The sequence below is a fragment of the Leptopilina heterotoma genome, unplaced genomic scaffold (assembly GCF_015476425.1).
Source record: "Leptopilina heterotoma isolate Lh14 unplaced genomic scaffold, ASM1547642v1 Lhet_235, whole genome shotgun sequence".
Lineage (NCBI taxonomy): Eukaryota > Metazoa > Arthropoda > Insecta > Hymenoptera > Figitidae > Leptopilina > Leptopilina heterotoma.
The window spans coordinates 1,319,264-1,341,671 of NW_025110952.1; the positions used below are offsets into that span (position 1 = coordinate 1,319,264).

General features: G+C 24.9%; 2 protein-coding genes across 2 annotated transcripts; both read right to left on the reverse strand.

Annotated features, from left to right (window-relative positions):
* Positions 1-23: 23 nt before the first annotated feature.
* Positions 24-4,342, reverse strand: LOC122502566 (odorant receptor 9a-like). The gene is made up of 7 exons (XM_043612693.1): positions 3,933-4,342; positions 3,336-3,597; positions 2,846-2,944; positions 2,581-2,671; positions 2,177-2,313; positions 614-746; positions 24-506 (listed from the first exon to the last, which is right to left on the reverse strand). Exons 1-7 carry the CDS (start codon positions 4,048-4,050, stop codon positions 456-458), a joined length of 891 nt encoding a protein of 296 aa, XP_043468628.1. The 5' UTR covers positions 4,051-4,342; the 3' UTR covers positions 24-455.
* Positions 4,343-7,870: 3,528 nt separating this feature from the next.
* LOC122502565 (transient receptor potential cation channel protein painless) lies at positions 7,871-21,613 on the reverse strand. Its single transcript, XM_043612692.1, has 6 exons — positions 21,523-21,613; positions 18,828-19,196; positions 17,939-18,665; positions 12,994-13,599; positions 12,397-12,904; positions 7,871-9,874 (listed from the first exon to the last, which is right to left on the reverse strand). The coding sequence occupies exons 2-6, from the start codon at positions 19,179-19,181 to the stop codon at positions 9,436-9,438; spliced, it is 2,634 nt and encodes an 877-aa protein (XP_043468627.1). The 5' UTR covers positions 19,182-19,196; positions 21,523-21,613; the 3' UTR covers positions 7,871-9,435.
* Between the last annotated feature and the right edge of the window lie 795 nt (positions 21,614-22,408).

Here is a 22,408-nt window from a genome sequence, read left to right on the forward strand (position 1 = left end):
TACACCAATCGGCGAAAAATCAATATTTATGCAAAAAATCCTACGCTTTCCTTTAGCTATTGTTATAAAGAATAAGAAATTTTTAATATTTATATTTTTTACACTTTAATAAATGTACAATAAAGTCCTCCTCAGATCATAATTTATTTGATTGCCTTCGTAGTTTGCTTTAAAAAAATTCTCAAAAAACACCTATTTTTTCGACCTCTAGAGTGTGATAAAAAAGCCGATTAAATATTCAAAATAGTATATTTTTACTTCTATAGAGAAATAATGTCAGTAAATTCTAAAATTAATTGAAATCCACGTCACAGTGTATTAACCCTCAAAGTTGTCTTTTCTTTATTTATTATAAATAAAGCCTAAAAATAGGCATAATTATTTCAATGGGATTTTACAACTGGAAAATCTCGAATAATATTTACTTACCTAATTAGGAAATAATCTTGACTTTATTAATTTACCGACGATAGGACAGTAAAATAAGACATCGACATTCGTACCACCTAAAAAATATAACATTTCTTACGATTTGGAAATGGAACTTATGATCCAAAATTAAGAAAACTTGGAACAAAATATAAATGATAAAAAAAGAGAAATAATCCCTTACCGACGCAAAGGTCTGCATAGAAAATTGAAACAGAACTCCAGCAACAAATTCACATGGTTCTGATGTTTTTCTCATCATAAAAAGCAATAGTTTCTGTGCCTCAACAGGTAATTCATACCAGGGACTGTTATATCTTTAAAAAAATATTTATAATATTATATTACAAAGTTTTAGCATATTATAGTATAGTATAATAATATACTTTACACCGGGGCGCATGATTATTCCCCAAATGTCATTTTTCCGAAATGTCATTTTACCGAACTGCACTTTTGCGAATAGTCATTTTTGCGAGAAGCCAATTTTGCGAAATGTCACTTTTGCGAATTTTCATTTTTGCGAAAAGCTATTTTTGCGAATTGTCATTTTTACGAATTGTCAATTTTCCGAAAAGTCATTTTTGCGAATCGACATTTTTACGAATTGTCAATTTCCCGAAAAGTCATTTTTGCGAATTGTCATTTTTACGAAAAGACATTTTTGTGAAATGTCATTTTTGCGAAAAGTCATTTTTGCGAATTGCCATTTTTGCGAATTGTCATTTTTAAGAAATGTCATTTTTGCGAATTGTCACTTTTGCGAATCGCTATTTTTACGAATCGCTATTTTTACGAATTTTCATTTTTGTGAATAGTCATTTTTGCGAAAAGTCATTTTTGCGAATCGCCATTTTTACGAATTGTCAATTTTTCGAAAAGTCATTTTAGCGAATTGTCATTTTTGCGAAAAATACAATAGTGAATTTATAAACCTACAAGTTTTCTATTGTATTTTTCGCAAAAATGACTTTTCGGAAATTTGACAATTCGTAAAAATGGCGATTCGCAAAAATGACTTTTCGGAAAATTGACAATTCGTAAAAATGGCGATTCGCAAAAATGACAATTCGTAAAGATAACTTTTCGCAAAAATGACAATTCGTAAAAATAACTTTTCGCAAAAATGACTATTCGCAAAAATGGCAATTCGTAAAAATGACTTTTCGCAAAAATGACATTTCTTAAAAATGACAATTCGCAAAAATGAGTTTTCGAAAAATTGACAAATCGTAAAAATGGCGATTCGCAAAAATGACTTTTCGGAAAATTGACAATTCGTAAAAATGGCCATTCGCAAACATGACAATTCGCAAAAGTGACATTTCGCAAAATTGGCTTTTCGCAAAAATGACTATTCGCAAAAGTGCAGTTCGGTAAAATGACATTTCGGAAAAATTACATTTGGGGAATAATCATGCGTCTCCTTTACACCGCAGCATCAAATTATAAATATTTAACTAATAATAAGTGCATAATATCAGGCGCAGATCCAGGGGGGTGGTTTGCAGGTCATGACCACCCCCTTCCAAGTTAATTTAATGTTGTTTTATATTTATATATATTAGCTGACCACCCCCTATTCTGAAATATTTATATAACCTGGCCACCCCCTATTGTAAATGCTGGATCCGCCCCTGCATAATATATTATACTTTGCACCAGCATTAAATTAAAAATTTAACTAAAAAATAGTTAAATGTTAAATTTAATGCTAGTACAAAGTATGTATATACTAAATTCTTACATATATTTCTGCACTTCTAGACTGTGGTCTATTAGTTTCTGCCCGGGAACGCTGAGAAAGAAAAAGTGAAACATTTGCGACGCCGTGAATAGAGCGTACCTTGAACCCTCTCGAGGCTGCCCAATCTTCAACGCCGTCTAGATACAACAGTTAAAAAAGAAAAAAAATATTAAAAGTCCCTTCCTATTATTTTATTCTATCTTATTACGTATTTTAGTTTCGAGTGCGAGTGGTGGGGACGGAAGATGCGCGACAAGGCGTGCGCTATCGTCATTCCCTATCTGCCTACCAGCTGTGCATGACCTGAATGTGAAAAAATGTAATCCTGTCGACTATTAATTATAGAAGACCGTGGTGAATTTTGTAAGTACTTTTTTAAAATATATGAATAGATAAAATCTCACCTGCACACCAGTAACACTCATCAATACTGTATTAAGTCCCATTATGATGAAGAACCCCGTTGAAAATGATGCATTAATATTATCAACGAATCTAAAAGAAAATTAACAGTAATTAACAAAGTTTTATAACGATCCAACAATTTACTACTATTAGGGTAATAAATTTACAAGAATTCCTTGACGACAGAACAATTTTAAAGTCAAAGAATTCTGAAAGTAGACTTAATAACTGCTAAAAAGATTTATCTTAAATTAGTATACTTACTTGACAACTTTCCTGTGCATTTCAACACAAAATGCAATATCTTTTCTGAGCCTAATTCTATCAACATTCTTTGGTTCGACCAAATGTTGAAGTTTGTAACTACAATGAAATGGTAATGGAATAATTCTGGATCATAGTTCAACTAAAACATGAAGGTATTCCTCTCCCATCTTTCCCCATTACTTTTAGATAGATTATCTGAACAAGTAAAGAAAAAAATGAGATCAGGATTACTATATGATCTAGTAAAAGTTTGTAATTAAATTAAACCCTCTGCTTACGCTAGCTGACTTATCTCTACTCTGACGGTCTTAAATTTAAATTTCAAAGTCCAAATGAATGGTTATTGGTTATTAGATAAGGTCATACATGAGATATGAGAATAATTTTAATCCTTTAAGTGCCGATGGCAAAGATTTTGGAAGTCAAATAATATTGTCATTGCACTTAAGGGATTAATCTAATAGTTTATATTAAATTAAAAGTATACCCAAGAATTGAAAAAATTCCACAAGCATGTTGTGTATAGAGCATAAACATTGTTTCCACAACTACTATCATGTTTGTACATGTTATGCTGCAAGCATATTGATGTAACATGATCGGAAAGAAGTACTTTTCCTCATCTATATAATATTCCGCAATGTAAAGAGGTGTTTTTGGACGCGATACATTTAGAGGTTTAACCAAATCCAATATAACAGGTATCATAGGTAAATTGACAAAGGCAATTGCAGTAGAATAAATATAGGCTAAAAAAGCAAGTGTTAGTAATTTTTAATTAAATTAAGTTACAAAGATATGTTAATAAAGAACAAAACAAGTTCCCTATAGTCTTGGCAACCTCTCCAAATAATTAAAATAGCATATCTCAAAAAGTTAAAATTAAAACTTAAGGATAACGTTATTCAGTGATCACGTCGTGCTCCATATGTTTAACTATATAGGAATACGTTACACTAAATAACATGACCTTAATTAATTATTTTAAATTTTCTTCAAATCAAAAAATTCTTCTTGTTTGCAACATATGACCATTTGGGAGATTCACAAAAATTTAATAGTACAATATTTATGTTTTGCTTACTTGCATATGCAATTGTTATGGTTCTTCCTTCCATAGCATATTTTTGTAAAATTTCTATTTCCGGCTTTGGTGACCAATATTCCCAGTCTTCAATCATATCTTCCAATAGTTGTTTCATCTAATTATTTCAATTATTAATATAACCAGAGATTTAAAAATATTACGTTTCAAAAATTAAATTTAAATTAATGAAAAATCTATAACTTTATCTCTATTAATTGTCCACGTTAGGATAAGTGTCACAGTTATAAAAGCCACGCAAACAGGTGATAGACACTCTGTAAGTGTATCGACATCATTTCTGTAATTCCACATTCCAATGCACTAAAAAAAAATACAAATTTACTTATTTTCAAAATAATAGAGCCCCGCATATAAGAAACGTGTCCTGCGCTGCAGACAAGAATATCCTGCCCCTTCTGTGTTTAAAAAATAGTTGCGGATTCACTTAAAACTCGTTCCTCGAAAGTTCTTGGGATCGCTTATTACGAATCTATAAAGTCGGGATTTTCAAAATTAAAAATGGCGAATCCAATCTAAACCATCTAATCCATCTAAGCCTTGGTTCGATAATCAATTTTATTGAGACCATCTAAAAGTAAATTATTAAAAAAATACGCAAGTTCTCTTGAAACCTGTCGTTATTCAAGGTTTTAGGGGTCGACAATTTTAATTTTGAAAATCTGACTTCAGATTCGTAATCAACAACCCTGCAAACCTTCGAGTAACATAAGTTTTATGCAAATTTGATCAATTTTGAAAAAAAATGTTCGTCATATTGGATCCGCCATTTTGAATTTTGAATATCTAACTTCAGATGCACAATCAACGACCACAAAAGCAAAATCCACTATCTGGGTTTCCCGGGTGCACTAAAGATTTAAAAGAATCTTATTAAGTAACAATGACTGATTTTTATACTTGCGGTACGAATAGACTCAGTAATAGTGAAATTTGTACAGTAGCCACAAAAATGCCCTTCGATTTTGGTTGATACGGCCACTGACCAATTATTACTAAGTGCATTTTATTTATTCGATAATACTCCAAATTAAACAATTCCTTCCGTAGAACTAAAACGGTAGTTATTGAAATTTAATTTATTAATTATTAATTGCTATCTTTAAAGTAGCAAAAGAACAGTCATTTTTCAATATACAGTGGAACCTCGATTATCCGAACTAACCTAGGCACGGCCTGATTCGGATAATCGAAAATTCGGATAATAGAGGTTTTAATGTTTTTCATAATTAAAGTAAAAAAATTGGACAGTTGAACTATATGTACATATTTAATTTAATACATTTTTCAAAGATATATAAGTATATATATTAATTTATAATAATATATTAATAAAACACAATATATAATTTTTTTAAGACTTTTTTGGCATAAACAAACATAAGTAATAAAATAAATAGAGAAAATAAATTTTAAAATTCGGATAGCCAAAAAAAAGTTCGGATAATAGAAATTCGGATAAAATGATTTTCGGTTCGGATAATAGAGGTTTCGGATAACAGAGGTTCGGATAATCGAGGTTCCACTGTACCTGTACGTTGCATCTTGGCAAATATTTAAAAATACTTTACGTTAAAAATTTTCCATGTAACAAATTTACAGTTTTTATATATTAGGATATTGTAAAAATAATATAGTGTGGAGGAAATAAAAAGAATTTTACTTTAAAAAAAACTTTTTCAACCCTATGCGTGATAAGAAACGTTTTAAGTTCTTTTTTATCAATGTTCGTTATTTATTCATAATTCTGTGAACGTTAAAATGTATGAGGAAGAGAAAGTCGAATATTCCATTTTGCATACATTGTATACATATTTAGATCAATTTTTTTCTGGTGAATATAAGCAATTATTTTTTTAAAAATTCACACAATACACTTATTATTGTAATACATTTTTAAAAAAGAGTTTTCTTTTGTCTACAATTTTTCATGATTTCTATTCTAGGAAATGAATATAATAACGGAAGTTCAACATTTGCTATTTCTTACTTCAAGAAAATTATATATTCGATCACGAAAGAAAACTATTTTTTATTTATTACAGAAAGAATAAGAATTATTCTTTCTTACGAAATGGAAAATTGTTTCTTGAAATCTTCGGAAATTTGTTCTTTATAGTTTAGAAATAAATAATCCTCGGGAGAGACGCATTATTATTCCCCAAATATCATTTTTCATAAATTGCATTTATCCGAACTGTTATTTTAACGAAATGTCACTTTTGCGAATCGACATTTTTACGAATTGCCACTTTTGCAAAAAAATCATTTTTGCAAAATATCACTTTTACGAATTGTCATTTTGACGAATTGTCTTTTTTACGAAATATCACTTTTGTGAATCGACATTTTTACGAAATGTCACTTTTGCGAAATATCATTCTTACGAATTGTCATTTTGACGAATAGTTATTGTTCCGAAATATCATTTTTTCGAATAGTCATTTTTACGAAATGTCAATTTCCATTTTTACGAATTGTCACTTTTGCGATTAGTCATTTTTTCGAATTGTCATTTTTGCGAAAATTGCTATAGTTTCGTAAAAATGACAATTGGGAAAAATGGCAGTTCGCAAAAATTGGACAATTCGTAAAAATGGCGATTTGCAAAAATTAAATTTCGTAAAAATGTCAATTCGTAAAAATGGCGATTTGCAAAAAATGACATTTCAGGACAAAATAACTATTCGTCAAATAGTCAAAAACTGGCATTTTTCATAAATTGCATTTATCCGAACTGTTATTATAACGAAATGTCACTTTTGCGATTTGTCATTTTTACGAATTGCCACTTTTGCGGAAAGTCATTTTTGCAAAATATCGCTTTTACGAATTGTCATTTTTACAAAATATCACTTTTGTGAATCGACATTTTTACGAAATGTCACTTTTATGAATCGACATTTTTACGAATTGTCACTTTTGCGAAATATCATTTTTACGAATTATCATTTTGACGAATAGTTATTTTGTTCCGAAAAGTCATTTTTTCGAATTGTCATTTTTTACGAATTGTCATTTATGTGAACTGCCGTTTTTTCGAATTGTCATTTTTACGAATTGTCATTTCTAATAACTCTATGTTTTTGCGAATTGTCATTTATGCAAACTGACATTTTTTCTAATTATCATTTTTACGAAACTATAGTAATTTTCGCAAAAATGACAATTCGAATAAATGACTATTCGCAAAAGTTACAATTCGTAAAAATGGAAATTGACATTTCGTAAAAATGACAATTCGAAAAAATAACATTTGGGGCCGTTCAAAAAATACGTAACGCTATTTTTCGGAAATTTGGACCCCCCCCCCTCCCCCCATGCAACGCAATGTTGTATACATTAGCGCCATTTTTTCTGCTGACCGTAACAAATAGCTTGACCCCCCCTCCCCCCTAAAGCGTTACGTATTTTTTGAACGGCCCCTTTCGGAACAATAACTATTCGTCAAAATGACAATTCGTAAAAATGATATTTCGCAAAAGTGACAATTCGTAAAAATGTCAATTCGTCAAAAGTTACAATTCGTAAAAATGAAAATTGACATTTCGTAAAAATGACAATTCGAAAAAATAACATTTTGGAACAATAATTATTCGTCAAAATGACAATTCGTAAAAATAATATTTCGCAAAAGTGACAATTCGTAAAAATGTCAATTCGTCAAAAGTTACAATTCGTAAAAATTGAAATTGACATTTCGTAAAAATGACAATTCGAAAAAATAACATTTCGGAACAATAATTATTAGTCAAAATGACAATTCGTAAAAACAATATTTCGTAAAAGTGACAATTCGTCAAAATGACAATTCCATATGAAATTAAAAATGATTTATAGAATCAGGAATTAAATTTTGGACTATAAAATAAATTTGAGAAGACTAACTAAATTTTTCTTTCTTTTTTTTTATTAAAGATATAAACATTTTGATACACAACTTTGTTGTAAATATATTCTATAAAATTTTAACATTCAATTGTATAGTAAATTGACAAACATTTTTGAAAAATTTTTCTTAAATACTTAAAAGTCTGTTAGAAAATATATATATGTTACCGGCAAAGTATGAAATCCAGGCATTTTATAAAATGCCTAGGCAGTATATAAAAAGCCTGTCCATTTCAGGCAATGTATATAATTAAATTATTTTTTCATATATTGCCTAGGCATTTTATAAAATTCCTAGGTATTTTATAAAATGCCCATCGAGCATAAGGTAAAGTATATAATAGTCTCAGCAGCTTGAAACGTCTACCTTTTTCTATAAACACTTTCCACGATTTTTCTATTACAAATAGAAAATAATAAGTATATAACAATAAGTATTTTAGCTATGTTTACATAGCTGCATGTTAGCAGTGAGTAATTTTATACAATGAAGTTCAATATTTCTAACTCTTAAGAATAATACTTAATTAACAGAAAATACAAATTTTGTCAGTCAATTCTCACATTTTGAGGTAATCAGTCGCAGAAACATAAATTTGAACTTAAAATGAGTGCAGAAATAGGAAATGTTTCAGTGACAAGGGATAGATTTTTTCCGAATTTTCTAAAATTAAAAATGCAATGGCAAAAAACAGTATATTTTTATCAGACGAACGGTATAAGCAGTTGATAAGTGATGTTAATAATGTTAAAGCTACCGAGAAAAAGGAACAGGCCAAGGTTTTGTAAAATGTTCTTGTAAAAAACTGTCAAAGCAACAAATATTTATGCATAAAAAATAAGGTCCAGTGTCAGTCGAAATGTCATTCAAGTATGCCGTGTTGTAACAAATAAATTACAAAAGAAAGTTAATATTTTTATAACAGAAAAATGTATATTATTTGAAATAAAACTAAATTTTATACTTTGCCTAAAGTCTAGTGGGCATTTTATATAATGCCTAGGCAATGTATAGAAAATCTTTTTTTTATACACATTGCCTGAGACAGACAGGCATTTTATATACTGCCTAGGTATTTTATAAAATGCCTGATTACATACTTTGCCGGTAACATATATATAAACTACAAAATTAATTGTATCTAAATTAGATATACAGGGTTGGTTCGGGATACAGATTCCTTTACCGACATTTACCGACATTTGAAATAAAAAATGGTTCTAATCCATTCCATGCAAGAAATTTATAAAGAGAAACAAAGAAAAAATGAGAAGACCAATTTTTATTTCAAGTGTCGGTAAATGTCGGTAAGGGAATCTGTATCCAGAACCGGCCCTGTATATCTACTAACATATTTTTTTCAATGCAGATTCTTATTAAACATCTCTTTAAAGATGAGAGAAGATATTAAAGATATTAAGGATCACAATAAATATCTCATTAAAAGGTAAGTAGTGATCAACTTTAATTAATTTTTTGCATTAAAATATCTGCATTAGCTTCTATCTTTCAATTTTGTTTCAATAATATTTTTATTTTTCTGTATAAAATTGTAGCAGATACAAAAATACATAATTAACATCTCTGAAGCTAACTGTCGATGATGTCATTATTTTTACTCGCCTCTAAAGCTTCTCTCAAATTGAGAATAAGACTCTCAATTTTATCCAGTCTTTTATCAAATGATTCCAATTTGGAAATAATTTTATCCTCCTTCGAAACATATTCCCTCTTAGCAATAATTGACTTTGCACTTGTCGTAATTGACGAATCTAATTTGAGTATTGGAAAAGCTTTTTTTGAAAAACTTCCACGTCCCTGAAGCACGATCTCATGATTCTTGTATGGCTTCACGCTCAATTTACCTTCGGGCAAAAATTTTTTGAACACCAATATTCTCTTTGCAATCAAATAAAGAGGGTTTAATCTCGAACTCCGAAAAATTGGTTGCAAGCAACAGGCCACACAATTCTTGGGATAAAATGGCAAACCCACTGCCACTCCTTCGATGTATGAAAGTAACTTTGTCCTGCAAGAAAGAATATTAAATATAAAAATTACTCAAATTTTATTTATTACTAGATCTCGGGGTTGCCACAAAAATTTAATTTTCTTTTTCCCTGATTTACAGACAAAATTTTGACTTTCTTCCTGGCCCTGAAGAATATTCCTGATTCACTCCAAAAATTATTAGATGCTCCAAAAAATGTTCTATTACATTATATTTACAAATTTCTTTCATTTGAAAAATTAGTCGAAAACATGAAGCAACTTCTTTTTTAAATAAATTAAATAAAAAAATCATTTTTAAAAATTCTTTAAAACAATTCAATTATTTTTATAAGGAATAAAATTCATGGCAAGAATTAAATTAGTATTTTTTATAATTATTAAAATTCTTCTCAGGAATTTAATTATTTTCAATACAATTTTAATAAAATTCAATAATCAAATAAATTATTTTCTATATTTTTAATAACATTTTTTTAATGAATTAAATTATTTTTGAAAACTGTAGTAAAATTCTCAGAAGAATAAAATTTTTTTTTTTGAAAAGTTTAATAAAATTCAATAATTAAATGTTTAATTTCAATTATTAAAAAACACGATTATTTTAAAAGCTTAATGAAAATACTTCGTAAAATTTAATTTCTATAATAATTTTCAATTAAAATTATCAATGAAACTCCATTATTTAAAAAAAATTTCAAAGAAATTCATCAAAAGAATAATTGAATTAGGATTTTCAAAAATTTTACTAAATTTATTCGTTGAAATTCAATTATTCTCAAATTTTTTGATAAACTTCTTCGAAAGGAATTCAGTTATTTTCAAATAAAATTTTTGGATAAAATTCTTAAAATTTTTTTTGAATAATTAAATTTCTCAGAACTTTTAAAAACTTTTTGAAATTAATTAAATTCCATTAAAAAATTAATAATAATTTAAATTTAACGAAGAATTTTATTAAATTTTTGTTAAAGAATTAAATTCCTGTGAAAAATTTTATTTTTCAGAAGAATTGAATTCTTGGGAAGTATTTTATTAAAACTTCTTAAATAATTTAATTTTTCAGAATTTTTAAAAACTTTTTGAAAATAAATTAAATTCGATTGAGAAATTTCATTAAAAAATTGAAAATAATTGAAATTTGACGAAGAATTTTATTAAATTATTTTTAAATAATTGGGTACCTGGTAAAAAATTATATTCTTGAAAAGAATTGAATTCTTGGGAAGAATTTTATTAAAATTTCTTAGAATTTTTTAAAAACTTTTTGAAAATAATTAAATTCTATCGAGAAATTCCATTAAAAAATTGAAAATAATTGAAATCTGACAAAGAATTTTATTAAATTTTTTTTTAAATAATTGAATTCCTGTGAAAAATTTTATTTTTGAAAAGAATTGAATTCTTTGGATGAATTTTATTAAAATTTCTTAAATAATTGAATTGCTTCCAAGAATTTTTATTTTTTACGAAAATAATTGAATTGTTTCCAAGATTTTTACAAACATTTTTAACAATAATTGTATTCATATAGGAAGAATGTTATATTTTACGAAAATAATTGTATTTTATAATCAATTTTATTATTTTTCAAATTTATATAGCAATTTGAACAAAATTTTTTTTTAATAATTGAATTCTCGAGTGAAATTTTATTATTTATGAAAATAATTGATTTCTTACGAAGAATTTTATTCAAATTTTTTTAAATAATTTAATTCCCATTAAAAAATTGTATTTATATTTGTAAAAATAATTGAATTCCCATAAAAAATGTATTTATTTGTAAAAATAATTGAATAAAGATAATTGAAATTTTGACCTGAATTTTTTAACGTAATTGAATTTTTGAGAAAAATTTGATAAATTTTTGAAAATAATTTAATTTTGGAGAAGAATTTTATTATATTTATAAAGGTAATTGAAATTTTGACCTGAATTTTTAAAAATTTCTTAACATAATTGATTTTTTGTGACAAATTTGCTGATTTTTCAAAATAATTGAATTTCTGATATCATTTATAACTTCTCCAAAATTCAATTTTTTTAGTGTTTATATCTAAAATTCTTCTATAAATCTATTATTTTTAATAATTAGTTTAATAAATATTAAAAAATTTAACTATAATTTCAGAAGAATTTGAATTATTAACATTTTTCAAAAATCTAAGTTCTTTAAAATTTCTAATTAAAATCATTTAAAATTGAAATTTTATAAAATTTCAAATTGAAACCCTTTTGAAGTTCATCTATTTATATATATATATATGAAGATTGTAAACGCAACTTTTTTGAAATCCAATTAATTTTGAAATATATTTAAGTAAAATTATTCATTAAATAATTTATAATTTTAATAATTTTATTTATTTATTTTATTTATTTTTATTTTTTTTATTTTAATAATTTTATTTTATTTATTTTATTTTTTTTTTTATTTAATAATTTTATGATAGTTCTTCAAGAATGATTATATTGTCATTTTTTTGATATTTTTATAGGCTCGCCACAAATATTTTTACGGATAATGGTTTTGCTCACCTTGAAATCAAGCTGACAAGTTCGGCTTCGGACAAAATTTCCTGAGTGTCACTAACTGCAAGACCGGTTAATAAATTGAATAGAACGATAGCGATGAGAAATTCGAAGAGTACAAATATTAGATGACCCAGTACTGGATGCAGATGAAAGGGAATGTCGCCAGCCTCGAATTCTCCCGTCAGCATAACAATTGTTTTGAAAATTGACTGTGACGCTGTTACAAATGATTGATTTTCATCGTCTTTCAGCAGAATAAAGAATGCCAGCGCAAATGAAAGTATCAAAAATGCATAAAGAATCAGGAACTTGATAAAATTTAGTGAAACAGTTTTGAAGATTTCAATTCCAGTTGACATTTTCGGCAGTTGTCCTATTAGAATCACCACTTCCCATGCTGACAACAGTATGACTATTGCTCCAATTTGCGAATTGTGGTTCACCAAAAATACTCCCGCCAAAATAATTAACGTCACTTCAAACCAATTTTCATAACTTGTTAGATATTGACCTGAAAATGTGATAATAAATTTTTAGTTTTTTTTTTGGGGATTTATTTTTTTACGGGGGTTTATGGTAAAAGAAACAAGATTCCCATACCTGGTGAAGATAAACACTGACAGAATTCTCTTACAGCTAGGATTATTATCGCAATGACGGTCACTGCCAAAAATGTGCCTTCTTGCGCTGTGAGGATATCAGTCTTCAACTCACCGTCCTTTGAGTTTACTAATATTATATATGTATTTAATAATACGTAAAATACAAGGTAGAAAAATAAATTAACGTATAGAATGTAACGAATCCGGCTCCATTTGATAAATAGGAATGAAGTTAAAAGCGGATGCTTCAGAAGATGTTTCAGTGCTTTAGTTTCCGCAATGTAGCGTAATGTCTGCATTTCCATAAAATTCATATCAGAACTCCTTTGATTGCTACCCAAGAGTGGCTCCTCCCCATCTTTCTTCAATGCATTCGGCATTAAGCATTGATAGTCAAAATTAATTTCATAATCGTCCGAACGTTCATTATTGCTATTAATACAGGAATTGAAGAAGTTATCTAGTGTTTTGGGACACATGTGAGCCAGAGGAGGAACACCTAGTCGATTAAGATGACCGATAAAACTTCCGGCTTGCAATAGCAAATCCACTGCTTCTGCATTTTCAGCCCTTGCCGCATAGTGTAATGGCGTATTGCCTTTGTCTGTCGAATAATATAAAGAAAAATGTTGAAAAAAGGTTAAATTCTACTCAGAAGGGGATAGTAAAAGCAGACTATTTTTGAATAGCTTTCACCCTGCTGAATCCGAAAATAATCATTAAAAAGTTACATCAGGGTTGCGACAAATATTTAATTTTATTTTTCCCTGATTTCCACTTTTTCCCTGACCCTAAAAAATATTCTGATTCACTCTAAAAATTATTAGATACTCAAAAAAATGTTCTATTATATTTATTTGCAAATTTCTTTAATTGTAAAATTATTCAAAAAAAAAACCAATAACTTCTTTTTTAAGGGGACATTCCATGCAGTTCAAAATGTCAAAAAAATCGATTCTTTTTTGTTTTTAATTTCGGATTTCTTATAGTGTCAAGAATACTCTCCTAAAATATTATTGCAAAATTCGAAGTAAAACGTATAATCTTTGGCAAGAATTTAATTATTTTTACAAGTATAGTAAAATTTCTCAAAAGAATTCAATTATTTAAAAAAAAAAAAATGTAAGAAAATTCGTGTCAATAATTCAATTATTTTCATAAATAAAATAAATCGATTATTCGGTCAATTTTTATTAGAAAATTCTAGAAGAATTCAATTATTTAAATATTAAAAAATAAATCATTTATTAAATACTTGAATGTTTGTTAAAATTGAATTCTCATTTAAAGAATTTTACCAACAAATTTTTAAATAATTGAATTCTTTTGACAAATTTTTAAAAAAAATTTTTAAGAATAATGACATTTTTTCAAGAAATTTGATGAAAATATTGTATCCAAGAATAATTTAAAATCGTGCGATGAGTTTTATTATTCATGAAATTAATTAAAATTTTTCCCAAGGATTTTATTAAAATTTTTCTAAAATAATTGAATTTCGAAAAAGAATTTTATTAATTTATAATAAGATACTTGAAACTTTGACAAGAATTTATTTATTTTTTTATCATAATTGAATTTCTACGAAGAATTTTATTATTTATAAAAATAATTGAATTCTTAAAAGAAGAAGTGTTAAATTTTTTTAAATAATTGAATTCTTGCGACGAATTTTATAAAAATGTTTTTTCAAAATTGATATTTTTCGAAAAATTTTATGAAATTTTTTATTTTTAATAATTGAATTCCTGCATGTGAAAATTTTATTATATTTATGAAAATAATTGAATTATTTCGATGAAATTAAAAATTTTGTAAATAACTGAATTCCTGTGAAATTTTGCCAAGAATTTTATTAAAATTTACAAAAATAATTGAATTTTGATAAAAAATTTTATTATATTTATAAAGATACTTGAAATTTTGACAAGAATTTTTTTTTTAATTTTTAAACATTATTCAATTTCTGAGAAGAATTTTATTACTTTGGAAAATAATTTAATTCTTTCTACGAATTTTATTCAAGTTTATAAAAATTATTGAATTTCGGTGAAGAATTTTATTATTTATAAAAGTAATTGAATTCTTGAAAAGAACTTTGTTCCATTTTTTTTAAGTAATTGAATTCTTGCGACGAATTTTATAAAAATATTTTTAAATATTTAATATTTTTCGAAAAATTTTATGAAATTTTGTATTTTAAACAATTTTAAATAATTGAATTCCTGTTAAAATTTTATTGCTTATGAAAATAATTGAATTTTTTCGAAGAAATTTATTAAAAATTTTGTAAATAATTGAATTCCTGTGAAATTTTGCCAAGAATTTTATTAAAATTTTTTAAAATAATTGAATTTCGATGAAGAATTATTTTCATAAATAAAAATATTCATCTTAAATAAATTCAATTATTTTTAAAAGTAACAAAATTCTTATGAAATTTGTTAAATTTGTTAATACATATATATTTAATTAATTATTAAAAATAATGGATTTATAGTAAAATTTTAGTTAAAAACACTTAAAAAATATTGAATTTTGGTGAAGTCACAAATGATAGCAGAAATTCAATTATGTTAAAGAATTTTAAAAAATTCAGGTCAAAATTTCAGTTATCTTTATAAATAATAAAATTCTTCTTCAAAATTTAATTATTTTCAAAAATTTTAATCAAGTTCAATTATTTTTAATTTTTTAATGAAGAATCTCGAAAGAATTCAAAATTTAAATAAAATTCTTTTAAAAATTCTATTATTTAAAAAAATTTTTTAAAAAATTCTTTACAAGATTTAGTTAATAAAATTGCAGTTTCAATAAAGTCTTCTATATACAATTCAAATATTTTCAATACTATTTTTCTTAAAAATTCAATTATTGTTACAAATAATAATAATACATTTTTTTATGTGAATTCAATTATTTAGAAAAATTTGAATAAAATTCTTTGTAAGAAATCAATTATTTTCATAAATAATAAATTTTTTCTCGAGAATTCAATTATTTTTTAAAATTTTGATAAAATGCTTTATAAATTTGAAAAATTATAATAAAATTGATCATAGAATATAATTGTTTACGTAAAATATAACATTTTTCCTAAGAATACAATTATTGTCAAAAATGTTTGTGAAAATCTTCGAAACAATTTAATTATTTTCGTAAAAAATGAAATTCTTGGAAGTAATTCAATTATTTAAGAAATTTTAATGAAATTCTTCCCAAGAATTCAATTTTTTTCAAAAATAAAATTTTTCACAGGAATGCAATTATTTCAAAAAAAAATTAATAAAATTCCTTGTCAAATTTACATTATTTTCAATTTTTTAATGAAATTTCTCAATGGAATTTAATTATTTTCAAAAAGGTTTTAAAAATTCTGAGAAATTCAATTATTTAAGAAATTTTAATAAAATTCTTTCCAAGAATTCAATTCTTTTCAAAAATAAAATTTTTCACAGGAATTCAATTATTTAAAAAAAATTAATAAAATTCTTCGTTAAATTTCAATTTATTTTCAATTCTTTAATGAAATTTCTCAATCAAATTTAATTATTTTCAAAAAGGTTTTAAAAATTCTGAGAAATTCAATTATTTAAGAAATTTTAATAAAATTCTTTCCAAGAATTCAATTCTTCTGAAAAATAAAATTTTTCACAGGAATTCAATTCTTTAACAAAAATTTAATAAAATTCTTTGTCAAATTTAAATTATTTTCAATTTTTTAATGAAATTTCTCATTGGAATTTAATAAATTTCAAAAAGTTTTAAAAAATTCTGAGAAATTCAATTATTTAAAAAATTTTTAAGAATTTTATCCAAAAATTTTAAAATAACTGAATTCTTTCGAAGAAGTTTATTAAAAAATTTGAGAATAATGGAATTTCAACGAAGAATTTTAGTAAAATTTTTGAAAATCCTAATTCAATTTTTTGATGAATGTCTTTCGAATATTTTTTAAAATAATGGAGTTTCATTGATAATTTCAATTATTTTCAATTTTTTAATGAAATTTCTCGATGGAATTTAATTATTTTCAAAAAGTTTTTAAAAATTCTGAGAAATTCAATTATTTAAGAAATTTTAATAAAAATACTTTCCAAGAATTCAATTCTTTTCAAAAATATAATTTTTCACAGGAATTTAATTCTTTGACAAAATTCAATAAAATTCTTCGTCAATTTTAAGTTATTTTCAATTTTTCATTGAAATTTCTTAATGGAATTTAATTATTTTCAAAAAGTTTTTAAAAATTATGAAAAATTCAATTATACATCTAAATAAATAAATAAATTATTTATGAAATTTTAATAAAATTACTTTCCAAGAATTCAATTCTTTTCAAGAATAAAATTTTTCACAAGAATTCAATTCTTTGTTAAAAATTAATAAAATTTTTCGTCAAATTTCAATTATTTTCAATTGTTTAATGAAATTTTTTCAATGGAATTTAATTATTTTCAAAAAATTTAAAAAAAATCTGAGAAATTCAATTATTTAAAAAAATGTTAAGAATTTTATCCTATAAAATTTTAAAAATAACTGAATTCCTTCGAAGAAATTTATTGAAAAATTTGAGAATAATTGAATTTTAACGAAGAATTTTAGTAAAATTTTTGATAATTCTAATTCAATTCTTTGATGAATTTCTTTGAATATTTTTTTAAAATAATGGAATTTCATTGATAATTTTAATTGAAAATTTTTATAGAAATTCAATTTTACGAAGAATTTTTATTAATTTTTTTAAATAATCGCGTTTTTCAATAGTTGAAATTAAAACATTTAATTGTATTGAATTTTATTAACTTTTAAAAAAATAATTAAATTCTTCTGATGAGAATTTGATTACAATTTTGTAAAAAATAATTTAATCCTTTCCCCAAGGTATGCAACTTGTTTACTGGTCATTTTTGGATTAGAATAAAATTTTGTGTATTACCTACCATCTTCAATACGGACGTCGATATCTTTTTGCTTCAGAATAATTTTCAAACACTTGAGTCTTATTTTTTGATAATCCACACTTCTTCTACAAGGTGTTGATAATTCCTGACAAGCCACTATAATCAATTTCTTTCCCACTTGACGGTCATGGTTGAGAATCTTCTTCAATACTTCGTAGTGACCCCGTCGTACAGCAATCTCAGCTGCTTCTGACATTTCCACAAGTTCCTCTCTACTTATCAATTTGACAATTGCCTCTGACAAATTATGTTCGGAAGCAATTTTTATCAGTTCGTAAAAATCAATTGGTTCATTCTGATCAATTTGAGATAGATTCTCCAAAAAGTTCTTCTCATCATTTGCGTCTAGATAGTACCTCAGAAGATTGAAATCAATTTTTCGATTTTGTTGTTCAGGCAATGATTGTTCGGGAAAGTTTTGTATCAACACATCCCTGGCAGTTTGTCCCCGAAAATCTCTAAAAGCATCAATATCAAGAGGAATGGGATATTTTGTATTGAGAATTAGGTGAACGAGTTCTTTCTGCTTTGTAGACGCTGCTTGATGAAGAGGTGTGATTCCTTTGGCATTAACAATATCCGGTCTTGCCCCGGCACTCAATAGTGCTTCGACACATTTCAAGTCTTTGTTCTTCACTGCAATGTGAAAAGCAGTTTGACGTCCCACCTCCAAATTGGGATTGATGGCCGGATCTTCCAAAAGAATCTTTAACAAAATTTAGATTAAAATCAACATGTCTTGATTCAGATAACTGAAGATAAATCAAGATAAATCAAGATAAATCAAGATAACTGAAGATAAATTCAAAAATTAATGTAATGCTTGAATTCATTCAAATTTAGTTTCATATAATAAAAAATTATTTACTTGTAAAACTTCCACATGTTGATTTTCTGTTGCAAAGTGAAGAGGTGCTCGATTGTATGATTCATTGATTCGATTGGGATTTGCACCCAATTCTAAAAGTAATTCAACGAAATCTCTCAATCCTTCGCTGCAGGCAATGTCCAGAAATGTTTTATTATAGGGATCAGGAAAAATGTAATCGACATTAATTGCAGAATCATGTTTTTTGAGAGCCTTGTTAATAAAACTCTTGAAGGCTGCAAAATGTCCCGATTCCAAACTCACCAAAAGTAATTTATAGAGACTAGTATTCTGAACGTTTGTTGAATGCATTTGCAACAGTTCTTCTTCAAGATCCATTTTTTCCATTAGCATATTACATTTAGATTTCTGTAATTAAAAAAATAGAATTATTATAGATTCTGCACTAATGGTTACTATAATTTCTGATGACGGAAACATGACCAAAGGTGCTATTGTATATAGGAATCATCAGTAACTAAAAAGTTAGTAAAGTTTCTTTCTTAAAAGCAATTAAAATTCCCTTGTTTTAAGAATTAAGTTACAATGGTTAAGAATTTGTTTTTCGTTATAGAATTTAAGGGAATAAATATAACAATGTGAAAAATGAGAATACAATTGTTATGGATCACCATTGTGAAACGCGAAACTATACTCGTGCACTGAAGCGGGACGTTACATTAATGCTGCAAATTTTAAAAATAACTTCTAATAATCATACACAACTTTAATTATTTCAAAAAAAAAGTTATTTTATTTTAAAAGAATTAAAAATTTTTTTTAAAATTTGGATCTATAGCAAAAAATTTAAATTGTTTCCTACAGAAGAAAATGTCTCCGTACAAATTTTGCATATTAAAATTATATTATAATTGTTTAACTCTTTTTTTTTATTGTTTAACTATTTTTTAAAATTAATTCATAAACCTTGAATACCTATAATTAAAATTAATTTTGTTTTTCATTTTTACTGTTCACTATATGTTATTTTCCTAATTTAAAAAAAAGTCAACTTCAGCATTTTATTATAAAATTTATGACAATATGAAAAAAAAAAAAAAAAATTTCTGTGGGAAAAAATTTAAAAAAATGAAACAGTATCGTTTCAGTGAAGTTGTTTTATAATTTTAGATTGAAAAAGCTGATAATAATGATGTATAAATATATTCCCCATATTTTCATGATCGAAACATTATTTTATTTAATCTTCTTTAATACCGTCATCAGAGGAATCGGTTTAAGGTCACAAACATGTTCGTGTGGGTTGCCTGAATATGGTTTACAGTCTCTGTCTCTATATATTCGATGATGTCATTTGGACACTTTATAGAGACATCAATTATTATCGTTGTAGGGCCATTATTGTCTAACATTTAATTCCCAACATATATACACATTGCGAATATATGCAGTAATCTAATATTATTAAATTACACAATTCAAAAGGAGAATGCAGTCTGGACCAGTTTATTAGGGGAAGTGCTTCCTATGTTATAGTCTTTACTATAGTCTTGAAAAAAAATAAAATTACATATTTTAATTAATTTTTATAATTTTTTTTTTATTTTTATTAATTATTTTACTTTGTTTTTATTTATAAATTACTTTATTTAGTAGTAATTATTTTAGTTATTATTGTAATTATTAATAAATTATTATAGCTATAAAAAATTACAATTATTCTTAAAAAAAAAATTTTTTTAATTCTAATTCTTAATTTAACATTAATGATTTTAAATAATGTTTCACATTGTAATTATTAGTTTAACATTCTTAAAATTTGTAATAATTTATATAACACTCCGAAAATTTTTAATTATTCATTTAACATTCTTAAAATTTTTAAATATTAAGTTTATTTATTTATTTATTTAAGAATATACAGGCTGATGCTTTTACATTAAAATTATAATATCAGAGCAATTGTCTAATACATTTAATCAATTAGGTTTATATATCATTGTAACGATGTTAAGTTAACATTATTAAATTTTTAATTTTTAGTTTAACATCTTTATAGTTTATGATTTATTATTTACTTAACATTATTAAAAATTTTAAATATTGTTAAAATTTTTTAATTTTATTAGTTTAACATTTTTAAAATTTTTAATCATTAATTTATCAATATTGTTGTTTTTAAATATTGTTCAAATTTTTTTAAAGTTTAACATTCTTAAAATTTGTAACTATTAATTTAACATTCTTAACACTTTTAATTATTAATTTAACATTTTAAAAATTTTTAATTATTAAGTTAACATTTTAAAAATTTTTAATTATTAGTTTAACATTTAAAAAATTTTTAATTATTAATTTAACATTATTAAAATTTTTCATTATTAATTTAACACAATTGAAAATCAAATTAATTTATTTTCGAATTATACATAATAAAAAATAAAAAATTAAATAATAAACTACTCAGAATACGTTGACACCTTGAAATTCGACTATCACATTCCAGAGGAAGAGACATTTCATTCACAACGCAGAAGAGAAGAAGAATATAAGAAAAAGTTCACCACAACAAAAGGAAATTATATTAATTACCCAAATTAAGAAAAAAGTATTTAAACAATGGGGAATTTTTCACAATTATTACTTTCGTTTTTTTAAATGCGTCACATTGGGAAAAAAATTAAAAATTAATAACACGAATTAATGAATATTTATAAAGAAAATAATAACACACCTGATATTTTAAGTGTTAAGCAAGTCAGAGGATTTTCTATACTAGCCTTTTTTACTACAGTCAGTATCGGACTGTCACTTCAAATACCACGAGATGCAATGCAATAGAGCGAGAGAGAGAGAGAGGAGAGATAGAGAGCAACAATGTTGCTCACGTATACATCCGATGCGTCCGGTCCAGCTTTACTATATAAATTCGTAATTATCTCTCGAGAAGAAATTCAATTTTTTTAAATTATTTTCCAAATTATAAGTTAGAATTCTTCAAAAAATACGATTATAATTTTTAAATAATTTTTAAAAGTAAAAAAAAAAAGTAAATTCTCTAAAAAATAAAATTTATTTCAATAAAACTTTTGACAAAATTTCCATATTTGGGGGCTTAAATTACGTAAAAAATATAACGTATAAAAATTATATAAAAATAATTATATAAAAATATATAATATAAAAATTACGTACGACATTTTTTTTTGAAAATATGAACTTGCTGACCCCCCTCCCTCCTAAATGTCTTACGTAATTTTTTAGAAAAATAATTTAAAACTTAAATAATTTTTCAGAAAAATAATTTATTTTAAAATAAATATTATTATATATATACTTTTACAGCGTCTTAAGTTTTCAAATATTTCAATTTAAAAACTTTTTGAAATTTACCTTTTAAAGATTTCTAAAAATTAAAAATGCAATTTTTCCAAAATTTAATTATTTTTTAGAATTTGAATTAAAATTATTTAAAACTTGAATAATTTTTTAGAAAAATTTAATTGTTAAAAATATATTTAAATTTTATTATATATTTTTTTAAAATTTTTAAAGATTTCATTTTGAAAACGTTTTGAAATTTAATTATTTTTTTTACGTGAAACAAGATTCAAATCATG